General features: G+C 38.1%; 3 protein-coding genes across 5 annotated transcripts in view; 1 reads left to right on the forward strand and 2 right to left on the reverse strand.

The window, feature by feature from the left end:
* LOC130510862 (uncharacterized) overlaps positions 1 to 4209 on the reverse strand; it is a 10101-nt gene extending 5892 nt beyond the window's left edge. For 2 of the 3 annotated variants that reach the window (XR_008944652.1, XM_057007557.1), the window contains exon 1: positions 3887 to 4209. Coding sequence is in view for 2 of the 3 variants with exons in the window: in XM_057007557.1 (XP_056863537.1) it covers positions 3887 to 4175 (289 nt within the window). In the remaining variant the exon portion in view is untranslated. Of the gene's footprint in view, positions 1 to 10; positions 73 to 3886 lie in introns of those variants that run through there. The other variant, XM_057007558.1, reaches the window with a different exon arrangement.
* Positions 4210 to 6753: 2544 nt separating this feature from the next.
* LOC108848302 (uncharacterized) lies at positions 6754 to 9313 on the forward strand. The gene is made up of 8 exons (XM_018621625.2): positions 6754 to 6984; positions 7251 to 7319; positions 7907 to 8023; positions 8167 to 8249; positions 8347 to 8422; positions 8500 to 8676; positions 8763 to 8891; positions 8982 to 9313. Exons 1-8 carry the CDS (start codon positions 6910 to 6912, stop codon positions 9147 to 9149), a joined length of 894 nt encoding a protein of 297 aa, XP_018477127.1. The 5' UTR covers positions 6754 to 6909; the 3' UTR covers positions 9150 to 9313.
* A 564-nt stretch (positions 9314 to 9877) lies between these two features.
* On the reverse strand, positions 9878 to 17806 carry LOC108854800 (cullin-associated NEDD8-dissociated protein 1). The gene is made up of 29 exons (XM_018628464.2): positions 17652 to 17806; positions 17274 to 17345; positions 17003 to 17172; positions 16713 to 16920; positions 16226 to 16391; positions 15814 to 15943; positions 15527 to 15641; positions 15185 to 15342; positions 14974 to 15097; positions 14757 to 14807; positions 14603 to 14685; positions 14423 to 14507; positions 14248 to 14349; positions 14062 to 14160; positions 13759 to 13869; positions 13516 to 13599; positions 13174 to 13314; positions 13005 to 13097; positions 12715 to 12836; positions 12465 to 12627; positions 12137 to 12376; positions 11769 to 12017; positions 11504 to 11680; positions 11265 to 11411; positions 11035 to 11151; positions 10754 to 10922; positions 10597 to 10674; positions 10344 to 10482; positions 9878 to 10237 (listed from the first exon to the last, which is right to left on the reverse strand). Exons 2-29 carry the CDS (start codon positions 17307 to 17309, stop codon positions 10141 to 10143), a joined length of 3654 nt encoding a protein of 1217 aa, XP_018483966.1. The 5' UTR covers positions 17310 to 17345; positions 17652 to 17806; the 3' UTR covers positions 9878 to 10140.
* Positions 17807 to 18151: the final 345 nt, after the last annotated feature.

Genomic DNA, 18151 nt, shown 5'->3' on the forward strand with positions numbered 1-18151 from the left:
TATTGGAAGTTTTCAAGGCTCCCAAGTCAAATGATAGTATAAAAGATTGTCGAACCACAGAGAACTAGAGATCTATAGCACTAAGAATACACAAACTCTCTTAATCTAAGCAAACGAGAAGATGGATGATGGTAACAAACTAAGGTCCTAGAAATATAAAAGGTGATCTCAAATCCAACTAGAAACAATGCAAGAACTCAATCAAATGCTAAGGTGGACTCATGGGAAAGAGGACTTGATTTGGGTGACTAAGATCCAAGCTAGAGTGGCAAGCTATCAAATCAACACTTTCCTTATGCCTAGACACAACACTAAACAAGCTCTTTCTCTAGAGATGAATGTTTCTTTGCTAAAGCAACTCAAGCATCAAATCTCTTAGGTTGAATATTACTAAAGCAACATGGAGAACAAGTCTAATAGCAATCTTAGCCTCTTTAACAACAAATCTCTTGGCAAAGTAGACTAAAAGCATTGAAGAGTTGGTTCAGACATTTCATCATACACCTTTCGGGCAGGAAATGTCTAGGAGATCTATTTTAGTATGATCAAGACTAAAATAGCATTAAGAAACCTCAACAAGCAAAGAAAGAAGTAGATCTAACACTAAACACCCTAGATCTTCACTAATCACCCTTAATCACCCTAACCCATGAATCCAAAATGTGTCTACTCCCTAATCTCCATGATAAACCTCAAATCCATATGAGATTCAAGGCTAATCATGTTAATGATTAAGAGAAACAAGATATAAGATGAAGATTCCAAAATCCTTAGATGATAAAAGATTCAAGCTTTTACAAAATGAGGCAAAGTCTAGAGAGAAAATGAGATGATTACAAAGATTAGGTCTACAAAGTATTTATAGTAGCTAGAAACATAAGGATAAAAGAGTAAAAAACAAGTCTGATAAACTCTCAAATGCTAACTATGAAAATGGTCGCAACTGCCTTTGGCGCTGACAAAAAGCCGTTGAGGAGTGCAGAAAACCCGCTGGGATATGCACACCGGCTTCTCGTCACGTTCACCAAGCCGCTGCAACATCTCGAAGTCGGGCAGGGAGGGTCGATTTTCTCCAGCGGTCTGGTGAAGCCGCTGCACCAAAAGCCGCTCCAACACTTAGAATTTTCAGCAGAACTTCTGCACCGGCTTCTCGTCAGGACGCCAGGCCGCTGGGTGACGCTAGGCCGCTGGGTGATGTGCATCGGCTTCCTGCAAGGTCAAAATGCCGCTGCCTGTCACATGAAGCCGCTGGGACACTTGGTCATCACACCATGAACTCGAAAAAACACCAATCTTGCCTCCAATCCACCTCCAATTGCTCCAAAGTCACCATTTGGCATCTCCATCACCTGATAAGAAAAAATGCAATGCAATGCAAACTAAACAAGTCTAAATGCTATCCTAGATGATCAAAATGCATGATAAATGAATGATAAAATCTATTAAAAACACAAGATATCAACTCCCCCAAACTTGTCCTTTACTTGTCCACAAGTAAACTTTCAAGAACTTATTTGGAGAAGAGGTTTGAAAATGAGAGCTTATAACCAAAAGAAACACTTTCTAGCCTTCAACTTGACATCCTAAGGAAAATATAGCAAATAGCATGAGCAAGAATTTTTATTACACTCTAGCTTCTCAAGACCTATCCATACTCCTATACTTCTACACAAGTTGCAATGCTTATCCATCAACAAGCTCTTTAGACCAACTCTCACATTCATTTATACAAACACATAAGGTGAATACTTGCAAATGGGCACATGATCCTAATCATTTGGCTTGGTGAACAAAGTGGTCAAATGTGAATGAAAACAATGGCTCAAATAAATCATTTCAAAGTGGCAATCACTCAAGAACAAGGAGCTTGATCATTATGCAAAATTTATCTAAGACCAGGAGCAATTTATGCATACATAGATCCATTCTCATCATTCTACCCTTTCCTAAGTGATATAACAAGCTTCACCCCTATTCACATTCATCCCAATACCCAAAGTAACCCACTTTATCACACTCACCTCATGAACTCTTTAACAAAACCATCTAAGGATCTTTTATTAACTTTCCACAACTCTTAGCTCTATCTACCTTCCCACCATCTTATTGATTCATCATTTTGTATTTTTTTTTTTTTTTATATTGGGGGAAGGTTCAAATAGACTAAATCTAGAGATTTCTTATTTTTGATCCTTAGTGGCTTCTTTTCTCAACTTTTTGATCATCTTTCTCATCTTTCTTTTCTCCCAAACCCAAGATAACAAACTTTAGAATAAACAAACCCACTAACCATCCTAGATGCTAACTCAAATGAGGATCCTATGCTAGCAAGAGATGAGAACAAATCTATGTCGCTCCCAATACTCTCAAGATTTTGCACATGACAAGCTATCAAAAAGAAGGCCTCACTCAAGCAAATCAATGTTGGTCTCAAAGAATGGCTAAGGGTTTAGGGGTAGGAGAGTTCCATTTGGGTTAACAAAGGATAATGAATGGAATAAGATAACCCAAATGCGTATGAGATCCATGATCAAGTATGCAAGTGCCCATATGCAAGAGAGATTAAGTTCATTAAGTTCAAGTTCAAATTGGAGTTGGCTTTCAAGAGCAATGCCAATATCAAGCAAGCAACATGTTTCAAGAAGAGAGTTCAAGGCTCGAAACTTACAAGCTCTTTTAAGAGATGCTCAAGCTATTTGATATGTTTAACTAAGGTGTCAAATTGAGTTCTAGACATGTGCTCTTTACAAGGTTTCTCCCAATGCATGAATGCAATATAAATGCTTCTAGAATTTTTTTTTTTTTTATGCAAATAAGTATGCAATGCAATGCATGAGACTCATGACAAGAAAACAAAACAAAAAACAATGTGAGATAGTAGACTCTCCCCCAAACTTACTTCACACAGTCCCTTGTGTGAGAGTAAGCTCAAAGAAGAGATCTAAGGGAAGGAAATAAACATGATAACTAATTATTTACAAGGGTAGAGTGGCACATACTTGGAGTTTATTGTCTGAATTGGGTGGTAAAGGACCCTTGGCCTCTTGTTTGTTGCACCGGTAAACATAGGCTGAAGTGGAAATGAAGACTTCTCTTATCTAGAGATACACCCAACCTGAAAATCTCAACCATACTTATTAAACAACTTAAAAGAAAGAAAGATAAAAAAAAATATATACAATGGATAAACATGGGACTTCCTCCCAAGTGAGCTTGTTTTAAGTCTCTAGCTTGACTTTGTGTGCATGCTAATCATAGGTATCAAAAGGCTGAGCCAATGCACCTTTGGTCCTTCTCCTACAAGAACAAGAAACCAAGTGCGCAAAGGAGCACACTACTGTCCATAGAAAATAGACAGATTTTTCATCAAAGAGCTTCACTATAGATGAATCATGAAATATGAGATGCTCTTTGATGTTTAAATAGGCATGAGAATCAAATGCATTTGGTGGAAAGATAAAGTCAACTACTGGTTCAAACGAGGTTTTAACAAAGTAGTCAACTCTATCTCCATCAACTGAATAAAACACAATGTTCACATTCTCATGATTATTTTTGACAAGGGGGTTTTCTATCTCAAGCAAGAGCTTATCCACATCAAGCTCATCCCCTGTATCAGCAAGAGAAAGAAGAGGTCTAGGTTCATTAAGAATCAAAAACTCAGATTCGAGATCAAATGAAGCACATAGATAGCTCTTGTCAAAACAAACTTCAATATGATCTCTAGCAAGCTTTTCTATTCTCAACTCATCTAGCTTCCTAGTTTCACATATCAGATCAAGACATTCATTGATGAGCACAAGAGAATCATGATCATGGGCAATGTTTTCACCACAAGGCGAGCATATTTTCTCAAATTGAAGTTCTAAAATGGAAATTTCTATACCTTCCAGCTGGAGTGGTGGAGCCCAATCCATTACCTCTTTAAGGTCATAGGCAACATTAAACTCATACTTTGTAACCTCCCTTCCTTCAAGCTCTGCTCGATCCTTAATAAGCTCCAACCGGATCCTTCGTGCTAGGGATGTCTTTGCCGAACCTGGGTACTCCTTCTGAAGCTCATATAACATCACAAGTTGTGCTGGTGTGAGTATACTTGCATCAAAGTCATCTTGAATGTGATATTCAAATGTGTCTTCCTCTTCTTGTGGCTCCCCATGGTAACTTGAAGCCATCTCTACAAATAACAAAAGCTAGAAGAAAAGGTTAGTAACTGTACAAAAGCAAAACAAAGCAAGAAAATAAAGCTTAGTCTCAAGAAAGATTGAAATCCTAATGATAAATCTACTAGTTCCCCGGCAACGGCGCCAATTTGATATTGGAAGTTTTCAAGGCTCCCAAGTCAAATGATAGTATAAAAGATTGTCGAACCACAGAGAACTAGAGATCTATAGCACTAAGAATACACAAACTCTCTTAATCTAAGCAAACGAGAAGATGGATGATGGTAACAAACTAAGGTCCTAGAAATATAAATAAGGTGATCTCAAATCCAAACTAGAAACAAATGCAAGAACTCAATCAAATGCTAAGGTGGACCCATGGGAAAGAGACTTGATCTTGGGTGACTAAGATCCAAACTAGAGTGGCAAGCTATCAATCAAACACTTTCCTTATGCCTAGACACAACACTAAACAAGCTCTATCTCTAGATGAATGTTCTTTTGCTAAAGCAACTCAAGCATCTAATCTCTTAGGTTGAATATTACTAAAGCAAACATGGAGAACAAGTCTAATAGCAATCTTAGCCTCTTTAACAACAAATCTCTTTGGCAAAGTAGACTAAAAGCATTGAAGAGTTGGTTCAGACATTTCATCATACACCTTTCGGGCAGGAAATGTCTAGAGATCTATTTTAGTATGATCAAGACTAAAATAGCATTAAGAACCCTCAACAAGCAAAGAAAGAAATAGATCTAACACTAAACACCCTAGATCTTCACTAATCACCCTTAATCACCCTAACCCATGAATCCAAAATGTGTCTACTCCCTAATCTCCATGATAAACCTCAAATCCATATGAGATTCAAGGCTAATCATGTTAATGATTAAGAGAAACAAGATATAAGATGAAGATTCCAAAAATCCTTAGATTGATAAAAGATTCAAGTTTTACAAGATGAGGCAAAGTCTAGAGAGAAAATGAGATGATTACAAAGATTAGGTCTACAAAGTATTTATAGTAGCTAGAAACATAAGGATAAAAGAGTAAAAACAAGTCTGATAAACTCTCAAATGCTAACTATGAAAATGGTCGCAACTGCCTTTTGGCGCTGACAAAAAGCCGTTGAGGAGTGCAGAAACCCGCTGGGATATGCACACCGGCTTCTCGTCACGTTCACCAAGCCGCTGCAACATCTCGAAGTCGGGCAGGGAGGGTCGATTTTCTCCAGCGGTCTGGTGAAGCCGCTGCACCAAAAGCCGCTCCAACACTTAGAATTTTCAGCAGAACTTCTGCACCGGCTTCTCGTCAGGACGCCAGGCCGCTGGGTGACGCTAGGCCGCTGGGTGATGTGCATCGGCTTCCTGCAAGGTCAAAATGCCGCTGCCTGTCACATGAAGCCGCTGGGACACTTGGTCATCACACCATGAACTCGAAAAACACCAATCTTGCCTCCAATCCACCTCCAATTGCTCCAAAGTCACCATTTGGCATCTCCATCACCTGATAAGAACAAATGCAATGCAATGCAAACTAAACAAGTCTAAATGCTATCCTAGATGATCAAAATGCATGATAAATGAATGATAAAATCTATTAAAAACACAAGATATCACTAACACAACCATAAACTAACCTAAACATTTATTACTCAACCTAGAAGATCAAACACGAATTAATTAATCAACCTTAAAGAACAAAGAGAACTTTGGATTTACCTTTATCTCCATGGTACATAACGTGAACAGAGCATCTTCTCCTCTCCTCCGAACCAGTGTTTATTGAAGTTCTTTCTTGTGAATATCTCATGTAACTTGCTTCGGTTCCTTCTTGCAAAGACAGAGAAATTTATAAAAAATATTGAAATTGAATCAAACAATACACAAGAACACAAAAGACTAAAATTAAAGACATGCAAAGACATAGAAATTAAAAAAAAGGAATTTACCTTTCGATTGCAATCAGAAGCTACCGCCGATTTTCATCCTTGGGTACATCCACAAATTTTATCCGTCCAGGATAGCCACCGTGATTCTTCGACGATCACCACCGCGAGGAGCCAGCGAGAATCCATGAGAACAGACACCGAATCGACAAGGAGAGCGACCGAGAACCACCGATGAATCTTCGACATCGACCAAAACCACTGATGAGATTCATCCTCCACTGATGAGATTCATTCTCCATCCGCCAATTTCCTTTTCTTTCCAAACTCGTCTCGAAGAGACAAAAAAAAAAGAAATAGTTTTCTTTTCTCTAAAAACATCCATCCTATCCTCTATCGCCACGCGTCCCACAAGCGTCAGCCTTTCAACGCTTAATTAAGCAACAGCCCTTAATTAAATCCCTCCTTTTTCATTTAATTAAATAGCTCATTACACTAAGATCTAGTGTTAAGAGTCTGCAATGCACATGCTCTAAGAAATTGACTCTAATATTCAATCGGAAGAGGGTATTATCGATATAAATATTTATGTTGGATACATTTATAAACTTTCTTTAAGTTGAGGGTTATTTTTGAAAGTTGAAACTAAAAGAAACGCGCCGCTTCGCCTACCCATCTATAGGAATAGAGGCAAAACGGCGTGCAGTTTTTTTGTTTTAGAACAATCAAAATAGCTTCGCTTCCTTCTCCTCTCTAAAATATAATCTTGGCGACGAAGAACTTTGGTGAGGAGGAAAGATCAGTGAGATTCGATTCGATTCGATTCGAAGCTAAAACTCTTTTTCAGTTTGGAGAAGACGATGGAAGGAGAAGAAGAAGTGAGCATTAACGAGTTGGCTTCGAATCTCACTACCTACAAAGAGCAGCTCCAACAGGTGAACCAACTGTTTTAATCTCTTCTTTTCACGGCCTTTGTTTAGGGCTTATAGAGAATCGAACAATTGAATTGAGCAGATTAGGGTTATGTGTGATTGTTAGGGGTTCGTAAGGAAGGGATGCTTCAAATTAGGGTTTCGTTGATTGAACAAGTTTGTTTTAATTGTAAAAAGAGTAGAATTATTAATCTTCCTCGGTGCTTGTTTTCTCCATGATGGATTATCTGATAGATAAATTTACACTCTTTTTTTTTTGTGGTTTCCAGGTGAAGCAGCTTTTGTCACAAGACCCTAGAAACTCTGAATATGCAGACATGGAAAAGGAGCTTAAAGAGGTGAGGATCATACATCCTTCTCACTCTAACTAATTAATCACTTCACTTCATTCTTGGTTTTTGTGTGATCACAATCTTGTTGTCTCTCTTGTCCCATGTCATTCTGCTCGTGTATTATTAACACGCTAAAGTAGATTTTATGTTAGTTGAGCATCATCTAGGTTTCATGTCCTTTTATGTTTTCCATTCCCCCTCCCATCTTTTGAAGGATTCAGCTTGTTGCTCGATATAGCAACCTCATTTAACATCTACTGGATACAGTGCAGCTACGTCTCACTTTTGTAATCTGAAAGGTGAGTTTAATTTTGAGTGCTGTTTTACTCCGGAACTCGAGGTTTGGGTTAGTCAAAAGCAGTTGTTGGAGTATACATGAAACTAGGGGAATTAGTGAGGACTTCATCGTTTCTATCTTGCTTGTTGTGCAGGTGTGCTAATATCTGGGTCATGATTGCCAGTCTGCTTCCTGATTTCTCGCGTCTTTGATCCCTGAAGTTCTATTTCTGATATAATCTTAATAGACATATATATCTTGTGGTGAAATTGCTTGAATCCTCAATTCTCTGACACACTTGTTTTGCAACACGTAGGTGATTGCATTGACAGAGGAACTTCTTGCAACCGCTAAGCAAAATGAGATCCCTCTTTCAGATGCTGGAGCAACCGCTGAATCACCCGATTTACTTGAGGGTGCTTGGCAAAAAATGGTTGGTTTATTTACTGATGTCGTTATTTTATCCACTTCTTAACAAAATTACTGATGTAAACCTGGATCTCACTCCAAAGTCCAGTACATATTTTGGTCACTAGGCGTAACTGTTTTCCATTTTTTTTTGTTTTTGTTTTACAGGAATCAAGGAATGACCCAATACATGAGGGTAAGTTCCCCATTGGAACAAAAGTTCAAGCTGTCTATAGCGAAGATGGCGAATGGTATGTCTGAAAAAAACTCTCTGGTCTCTTGTAATTTGTGATGTATCTACTTTATTGTTTTCCATTTTCTTCTTTGTTTGATTTGTTTAATGTTCAGGTATGATGCGACTATTGAGGCGCATACTCTAAACGGTTATTATGTTTCGTATACTGAGTGGGGTAACAAGGAAGAGGTAATGCTTCTGTTCCCGTTTGTTTTTTTCTATTAAACAAAAACTAATGTTGAGGTTGCCAATGTTTTAATATATAGGTTGATCCAGATAATGTGAGGGCAATAGAGACCAATGCCCTCTTGGAAGCAGAAAGAATAGCTGAAGCTGCAAAGAATGCACTCAAAAGAAAGATTGAGCAAGCTGCGACTTCTGATTATCAATCCAAAACTCTACCAGCAAAGCTTAAAATCGATCCTAACGATCCCGAGGATGTGGTAAGTCAAAGATTTGATTATTTAATAATTTAGGTAGTTGTTTATGAGGTAGTTGTTTATGAGATCTCGGTTGTTTTTTTTTGCAGAAAATTGCAAAGCGTAAGAAGATACATGCTTTCAAGTCAAAGGCGAGGCAGGAGCAACTGGAGGTTGCACAGAACAAGAAACAGAATGCGTGGCAACAGTTTCAGACGACTAAAGCTAAAACTAAAAAGGTTTTAAAAAACATATATATTCGCAATTTGGATTGATCTTTTTTCTTTTCTTGCTCTCTGATTCTGAGAGATGGTTTTACTGGTTGGCAGGTAGGGTTTTTTACAGGGAGGAAGAAAGAAAGTATATTCAAATCACCAGAGGATCCATTTGGGAAAGTGGGTGTGATTGGAAGTGGTAAAGGGTTGACAGATTTCCAAAAGAGAGAGAAGCATCTTCATCTCAAGTCTGGTAATGATGCTGAGGGTTCTAATGAATGAGAGAGAGTGATTTTATGTGTTTCTAAAGGATTTTAAGGTATTTACTTGAGTAGCAATTGTTCCTGTCTCTCGATTAAACCTCTTAAAACAGAAAGATCTGAAACCCTTTTGTGGATTTTCTGCTCTTTTGCAAGTTGAATCGAAGATTAGCTCCTTTTTCTTTCTTTCTATTCGATTGCTTTGTTTCTTTGTGTTAGTTGACAATAGGGTATAGCTGACCAATCCAATGAAATAAAATGCGAATATGTTTTGTTTCCCTGGGGCCTGTCCAGCCTTCAGGAGATTATATATCCAAGCCGTCTCTCTCTCTTTGGGTGACATGAACATTACCTGATGAGTTGAAGAAACTCTTTCTGTCTTCTGCAAAAATGGAGGTTGCATTAATGATAAAGATCTCTGGGAAACTATGGTATTATCTTAATTTAACTAATATATTAAGTCCATATGAGAGAATGAATGCAGGAGTGTTTTTTTTCAAATAAATAATAAGCTGAAGTTTAACATGCCACAGTTGCATGTTCAGTTTGGAGTTAATTGCATACGACATTTTATTTGAGATCTTAAGGTAACCCCCGATGTTCCATTCCATGTATAGGCTTGAACACAACCGTCTCTATTTGAGATTTCAAGCCGTCTCTATCTGAGAGGCCATGTAGTTTTTTATTCTGTATGAAACACAATACTAATACTAGCCAAAATAGAAACAAGAGGCTATAAGATCCCTCACACGGTCGAATAATGAAAACTTATAAAGCAACAACACAAACAGGGGTCAATACAGAAGCCTTTTAACTATTTCAAAAGTTATAATATAACTGTTGAGCAATAAAATTCTTGTTCGCCGATTCAGAAAACTTATGTTCTCGATTTTTTTCGTTTTCTTTCCCCTCTACTCTCTTGGAACACTGTTTCATCTCACGCAGAGAAAAAAAAATCATCCATCGCCATATTATGGTTCAGTATCCAAGTAACACAAGATACAAAGTCTTCTTTACTCGTTGCGGATTGCTTGGTACTTTCCCCACAATCGTTCAGACCTCTTCATGTCAGCCATTAAGCTCTTGAACTTGTGGCTATAATCCACTCCACTGTTTGACATTTCACATTTTTATTCAAAGTAAAAACAGATCAGATAAGTTTGGATTTCAACGCAGAATAGAAAAAAAATCATAATCTTGAAGGAGTGGAAGAAACCTGATCCGGTCTAATGATGATATAGCACGAAGAGCACTTCTGATCATGTCTTCATTACGGTCATGCTCTTGCTTCACTGCATCTTGCTTTGGCTTGAAGTTTATTGTTTTTTGCAGTGGTTCCACTAGCGAATCCAGTACTTAAAAAGAAAACATCATATGATAAAAATGGAAGACACATCAGAAAAAAAAAATCTCTATTTTTCGTCCTCCGATTTGAACCAATGATGATTTTGGAAGAGCTATTAACATACCAGCTAGCACGGCTGAGGGGCATTTATCCGCTAGTAGTGAGAGTATGAGATGACAAAGCATCTTCAGATCATAATGATCTGCATAAACAGAGGTTTATGTTATAAAGACATAAACTGTAGGTTAATTAACATTCGAGAGAGATATAGAGATACTCACCTTCTAGTCCGGATTTGAGGAAAGGAATAATGAAAGAAGACGGATTCAGTTGATCAAGACAGCTATCGAGCAGAGTAAATACACACTCAAAAGCTGCTTTCCTCAATTCAAGCCCATCATCTACAACGTGCTTGAATGGCCCTAGATCAACCGTTCTTATTAATTCTTTCTGCAAAACAGATATGTCCCCCAGTCAATGGATAAATCAAAACCTTCCGAGTTATTATGATATATGACAACAATTGTGTTACGTATCACTAATATGCTTCTAAAGAGATTACCTTAATAACGGTTTGATCATAAAGAAGTGGTAACAATTCAGGGAGGAGTCCTTTGATAAGGTTTGGTTTATAATGAGCAAAGGTACTCAGGGCTGACACAGCTGCACGCCTAACATGCTGCATAAACCATGGAAACGTTATGCTCAGTCACAGCAAAGTCATTTTCTTGTCAAATGCTTCTTAATGATTTTGTTATCATCGACTTGGGTTAATTTTATTATTAGACGTACCCTATCGCCATCTTTGATTAACATGAGGAATGAAGAAATCTCAGGGAAGATGATTTCATCTAACTTCTCAGGCCGTTCCACTACAGAATATTTCACTGCGGTAACAACAGTTGCACGAGTAAAAGCGGCTTGACTTGTCGTCCTTACCTATAAAGTTCAGCATTGTTCATCGTTAAAAGCATGATGGAAAATGAGTAAATGCAGATAGTTAGATTGATCTGCATCGCTTCTCTAGCTACCTTAAGTGCAGGAACCAGTTTCTCAGGTTCTATCAACGCCATTTTTCCCAAGCATTCAGCAACAACATTTCTTACACCCTCTTCCTCGCTTTCACAGTGGTTAAACAGTAAAGCAAGTATCTTCTCAACACTAGAATTCTGGAAGTCCGCTTTATCAACAGACTGCCTCACGATCACCTGAAAAATGGAGGAACAATGTATGAAATCCAGTAAACCATGTAATCTGACACAATACTAAAGATATACTTAGGTCAGGAAAACTCACCTCCTTGAGTGAATGCAGAAGAATATATTGTTTTTTCTGTTGATTATCAATCTGGTTTAAGATAAAAGGTAAATAATTGGGCAGATTGCCAACAGCAATGTTTCCAAGAGCATATGAAGCCGCAGACTTTATTTCTTCAAAAGGAGACTGGAAAGATTCAATGACTATTGTTTCAATGCCAGCATGTGCGCTTAGATCTTTCCTTCTCCCAATCTCACCAAGAGACAACAGGGCAAGGTGCTGTTTTGCCTGGGAGAAAATCGATCACCACAAAAATTAGCCTTCAAGCTGTGTAGATCTATAACGGAAAATAAGCTCGAGCCTAATCCCTAATGGTTCGCACACTAATACAAAATCAGAAAGCTTACTGTATTTGTGCCGCTGTCATCTTTAAGTATTTCCATAAGCATTTTAACCGTAGAAGAACAATTCTTATCACCTGCCGCGAGACAAAGAACCGCGACACACTGTGCAATTGAATACAATGCTTGCTTTGGGACACCTCCAGACTGAGGAGACGGCTTAGCGCAGGAAAGTAATGAGTCCAGCAAGGTGTAGAAACTCGTATTTGCATGATACACCAGAGCTTCAAAGAATCCTTGCAGAGCCTGAGACAAGCGTCCAACAAATCGTTTCTGTTTTGTATTTTGGTCTCAGCCTAAGTATAAAAAAAATTCAAACAAAACGACAAGTTACCAAAAGTGCTTGACCCTGAAGCAATGGGCTTTTAACTAAAGTTAGTGCCTGCGGAAGAACTTTTTTGCGAACCGCCAAACTGATATTTTCACTACAACTCTTTCCAGTCATCAGAGTGCAGCAGAGTTCAAGTGCAAGAGCTGTCATGTGGAGATCCGAAACACTGGAAAAGACAGATGAAGTCATCTTTCTAATAAAACAACCAACCCAAAAAAAGTAAAGAACGTTAGGAAAATTCTGGCAAGCAGACCTTATCAGAGATGAAAGCTCAACAACAATAACTTCATAAGCATCTGAGCCAATCTTATCTCCGTACGCTGTTACCAAGGTATTCATGGTGATCAGTGTTGCTTGCCTTAGCACCCGATTAGCCTGTTTTACAAAAAACATTAATACAAATTGCTTAACTACCAGATATTGTTTTTTTTTTTTACATTAAAAAAAAAAACTACCAGATATTGTATTCAGGGATATTTTCCACTGATTATGAACATTAGACAGAAATTGATGACAATTAGATATGGTGGTAAAAAGCCATACCTTTCTTAAGAATCCAGTTAGTTCAGCAATCAAATTGACCAAAACACATGACAGATCAATGTGCAGCGGAGAAGTGGCAATGACAGCAAATGCCTGCATGCACCAAAAGAATCACATACATGCTAAAAAATTTCGGAAATAAAAACGTCAACAGAAGAACGAGAACAACCTTTACTGCTGTGAGGCGAGTGATTTCGTTTCCCATTCGGTCGACAAGCACAGGAAGGCATGAAGGTAATTCTTTTCTGAGTTCATCGCCAAATGTTGAAATAACAAGACCCATGCAGGTAATAGCACTTTCCTTGACCTCCTGTTGAAGCGAAGTGAGAGGATAAGAAATAGTACAAATACAAACACAGCAATCTGCTTGCATTATCTAAATTCTGTAATTACTCATAAAGACAAGTTAAAAGATTTTACAGAGAAAATTATTCAGATCTAAGTCCCCCACAACGCATGGATATTCAAAAACAATTAAAAAATAAATAGAAAAGGGGATTCAGCCACACACCTGGTCTTGATCTTGATTCGTCAAGCGAGACATTATCGCATTGTGGATTGGATGAACAAATGGTTTAAAATCAAAGCCCATGCTCTGAGCCACATAAGAGAAAATATCAGTCGCAAGGATCTGTGGGTTGTGTATGGGTAAAAGTATGGTTTGAATAATGAAAGAAAACGCTGACACCGTATCTAGAGAACAGACTGACTCAGCAAGCTAGTACAAAATGTCTCAATGTAATGAGATACTCACCTGAGTACTTGGACGGACTACTCTGACAAGTTCCCCACAGACCCTTAATGCCTCAGCGGTCACCTTGTAATAGCGTTCTCCAACAGCAGCTAAAACAGGACTGGAGAGAGCCTAGATTAACATAAGAGTTGGAAGAGTCGGTCAAATCAACCCGCATCGGTTGTTTATGTCCACTTTTTGGGTCAAAGGTTGTTATGTTCTTTTTTTTTTAAACTGAGGGTTTTGAGGTATATGGACTCAACAACAATGACTAAACATTTTGTTAATATTTCAATGGACTAAAAACCATAAAACGTATCCAACCTTAATGTAAGGATGGAAAACAGGAGGCGCATGCGATGCCAAGACTAACTTTGTGAAGACAAGAGCTTCGATTTTCAAGTTTGATGTAGAAGATTTATCCTGGAGGGGAAAAAGAGGAAACATGAGCAAATGAACAAAGAACACCACTGAAAATACATGAAAAAATATGTGAATATCCCAACTAACATTTAGTGCTCTTTCAATTCCAGGAACTAGCGAACCAATATGATCAGCAAGGCAGTCCGGTAAGACAACCACTAGCTCTCTCAAAACAGAGAATGCTCCAACCTGCGGATAGGTAAGGAGTTACTGAAATATCATATAGGAACCAAACCAAAAGGAGAGTTTTATACTTCCATACCTTTGTCTTAACAGACTTCTCACGCAGTTGCCTATTTATGGATTTCACAACCTTTGAGACTTCTTGCTTCAGTAGCCATTTCGGACTGCTTTAAACAAAGTTATATATTTAGTCAGTAAGGACTCATTAGTAACGTGAAGACGTCCATACTGATGGAGTGAAAGGGTGCAGAAAATTTGCCTTGATTCATCGGTGTCAGTTTGACCTTTTGTCACATTTCCTGTTTGCCGTAATAGATCAATGAATGTGTTGAAAACATCCATCTGTAACAACAGTTTCTCGGATCAGTAACCATATAACAACGCAAGATAAATAATTTATATATTTTACATACCTTCACATTCTCCTCCCTTTCCTTAAATCTATCAATTAGTTTCGGGCAGGCCTGTACAAGAAGAGACTTATTTTAAAATTTCTCAACAGTAAGGACTACAGTAAATTTTCATTCCGTATATTAATAAACAATACAATAATGCCAGTTATCAACGGAAGCAAAGGATGATTTTACAATATGAATAATCCTCTTGATCATTATTAAGAAAATTATATACCTCTTGGTATACTTTAGAGATCATCTCAGAACGGGAAACTATTAATCCTGCTAAGCATTTTGCTGCTGCTCTCCTAACTTTCCAGCTGGCATCCTCATCATCCGTGTACTCATTTGCACTCTCGCTGTGAGGGAAAAAGACATATATCACTGAGACAATGGTGCAGTGTAAGGGAATAGGATACGGATGCAATGTTTATATCCGAACTTACTCATCTTCTTCATCTTCAGGAGTCTCATCATCAGTATCTTCATCCATGTTGTCCGTAAAATTTGGGTCGTAACTTATATATTCCAAAGTGAGATTTAAAATTTCATCACAATATGGTGAGATGTCTCTTGGACACCGTAGCAAGAAACTTTCAAGTGCCTGCAGTTGAATTTCAGAACGGGCATATTATCACCAGCCGTATACCACTTTCATTAAAGCTTGATAACGACAGAATAAGAGAAAAGAGGCTACAAGCACGCCTACGTAGTTACCCATTGGATAAGAAAACAAATATGTACGCCTAGTGTCTAGTGACAAAGTAGAATAGGGAATCTGGGGAGACCTGTAAGCTATATTCGCGGAGCTCCTCATCATTTTCTGAAGCGCTGGTGCAGTAATTGATCAATACTGGAACAGTGTTACCAAGATGAGTCCCAAATCGGTATCCGACAGCACGGCTAAACCAAAACAAAAAACGCATTAAATTACATTACACCCGTGTCAAGCCTAATAACAGATATACGGTAAACAACGCATCCCACTCAATACATAGGTATAAAACCACAACTAACAGAAACATATGATAGCACTGCAGTTATACCACAACCAAGAAGGATAGAAAGGAAGTACCTTATTGCTCCAATCATTTGTATATTGGTGCGTGTAATCTCCGATTTAGCATTCTTGTTACTTAGGTTTTTCACAACTTGAACTGTCGCCTTCGCGAGCAAATCATCAGATAGACTCGACGCAAGAGATGCTAAACCCAAAAAGATTGAAAAATGAGAAATCAGATATCCACCACTGAATTAGGAGTTCAACATAAGACTAGGGAGAAACAAATGGAGCTGAATATATCGTTTGAACCAGCATTAGTATCAAATAAATTGACACCAACCGCTGAAATCCATATTCCAATAGTTCATATTGGGATGAGGAAAGCTGTCAATTAATCCCCATGAATTAGAATATGGTTTCAAAAACAAGCCAGCTATTGACAGAGCTAGCCAGCAATCTTATTGACTCAGTTTTGTTAACTTACCAATGCATGTAACAGTCTTCTTCCTAACTGTGGCTTGGTTACAGTCCAATTGCGATAACAGTGTGTTCAGTAGCTTCTCGTGATCATCGGCCATTAAACTTCCGTACTTTTGAACAACATCACACATGATCTCAAGACATTCACACTTAATCCCTGGGCTCATTCCCTTCAGAAGCAAGCGAGCGGAAAGTTAGTTACTTGCAAAAACAAGTAGATAGTACATCAGTTTTCATAGGGTAAAGCAAATATTATAAGCGTGTATAGTTCTATGGTTTACTAAGAGCTATCCAGAAAGAGCTATTAAATTCTAACAGGGCCAGCAAAACTGTAACGTAAAATCAATTCAATTGTTAGTATCAATTCATCTATTGTGTAGCCTGATTTTCACTTTGAATTGTAATTTTGCTGGCATCCTGAAATTGCCTCAGACCCTAATTGTGGCATATCATTTGGAAAAAAAAAAGGAATAGGCCTCCCAGAAACTAACCTGGCCACTTATCCCTCCAATCATTTGTGGAGTTAGAGTAACAAGAATAGATGGAGCAAGCGAAGGAGCAACTTGAGCAACAACAGTCCTGAGAGCTATGCTCGCGGTATCACGGTGTTGGTCTTTCCCACGCAGCAGTTTATCACACAGTTTGTTGGTCATCTCCACAATACGCTCTTCTCCAACCTTCTTCACCAATGGAGCAAGACTGGAACAAAACACAAACAGATAACTTTAAAAAAATCTCACGAGCAAAAGGAAAAAAAGGCTGTTGAGAGAAGAAAGCTAACCACTTAACAGCCAATCCAGAAACATCACCAGCAACATCATCGAGCTGTTGCAAAATGATGGTCGACAATCTCATCTCCAGGTCGGAGTCGAGTTTGAAGGAATCCTTATTCAACTCATTGAGCAAATCAGAGGTTGCCATGTATCTATAATCTTTATCTTTACCCGTCATCTGAACATCATACAAAAAAAACATAGAAATAAAGAAAGTGAATATAATCAAATCACAAACAAAGTTGAGCTTCGTTTGAGATATAGATGATGAAAGAAGACCTTTTCAATGATTCCAGAGAGTTGTAAGTTGGCCATATTTTGCTTGACCTGATATCAAATCACTCCTTCCAACTGCAATCAAACAAGGATCCATCATTCAATTGGACTAAAACGCTTACTCAAAAACCATATCAGCAGAGCAATGCAACTCTAACAAGTTCAATACGTCAGAAGAACAAGCGAGAAGCCTTGAACACGGACTAAATCTCACTCGGTAACGAAAACCTAATTGATCAATCGAAGATCGCAGAGAGGAAGCTCGGTTCTATAAATCTAAGTACCTTCACAGCAAAACCCTAAGACTACGAGTACGAATACCAGACGATGTTAGTGACAGACATCATCATCAGAGAGAACATAATAGGAGGAAACCCTAACCTGAGAAGAAGAAATCGACGGGAGAGAGCGGCGGAGACGGAAACAGGGCACCGAGAGAGGTTCGATCTTACGGTGGTGAAGTTTTGCAAAGTAATAAAGGATTAGAAGAAGCGACAACTGTAATTATTCCTTTTCTGTACTCGCGTGAATCGTTAATTTTCTCTTCTAAAAGAGAAACTGAGTAGTTACAAATGGGCCAAGTGGAGATTAAATGGGCTTAGGCTTCTTTTGTGGTAAAGTAGTTATTAATGGGCTTTATTCTAGAAGCTTCTTCACATATCATTTATTGTTTTGGACAAACTAGAGATTACGGATGATGCAGATGGTTGCGATTTTAAACGTTTTCTAGAAATTTGTACGACTGGTAGAACAGTTAGAAATTTGTGCATTTGCGGAACTCTCATGACTGGTTAACTACCAAATACAATAACTGCTAAATAATAAACTAACAATATTTATATTTCATATTAATTATTAAAGTATTATAAATCATAATATTA

The sequence above is a fragment of the Raphanus sativus genome, chromosome 4 (assembly GCF_000801105.2).
Source record: "Raphanus sativus cultivar WK10039 chromosome 4, ASM80110v3, whole genome shotgun sequence".
NCBI lineage: Eukaryota > Viridiplantae > Streptophyta > Magnoliopsida > Brassicales > Brassicaceae > Raphanus > Raphanus sativus.

Bases quoted from the DNA above. Each gene is read 5' to 3' on its own strand.
- LOC108848302 (XM_018621625.2), top strand. From the start codon at position 6,910: ATGGAAGGAGAAGAAGAAGTGAGCATTAACGAGTTGGCTTCGAATCTC. The intron at 6,985-7,250 runs GTGAACCAACTG...TGTGGTTTCCAG, and splicing joins ACAAAGAGCAGCTCCAACAG to GTGAAGCAGCTTTTGTCACA. The intron at 8,250-8,346 runs GTATGTCTGAAA...TTTAATGTTCAG, and splicing joins TATAGCGAAGATGGCGAATG to GTATGATGCGACTATTGAGG.
- LOC108854800 (XM_018628464.2), bottom strand. From the start codon at position 17,309: ATGGCCAACTTACAACTCTCTGGAATCATTGAAAAG. The intron at 12,018-12,136 runs GTAAGCTTTCTG...ATTTTCTCCCAG, and splicing joins ATGACAGCGGCACAAATACA to GCAAAACAGCACCTTGCCCT. The intron at 10,483-10,596 runs GTATGTTAATAG...TTTCTTTTTAAG, and splicing joins CCCCTCAGCCGTGCTAGCTG to TACTGGATTCGCTAGTGGAA.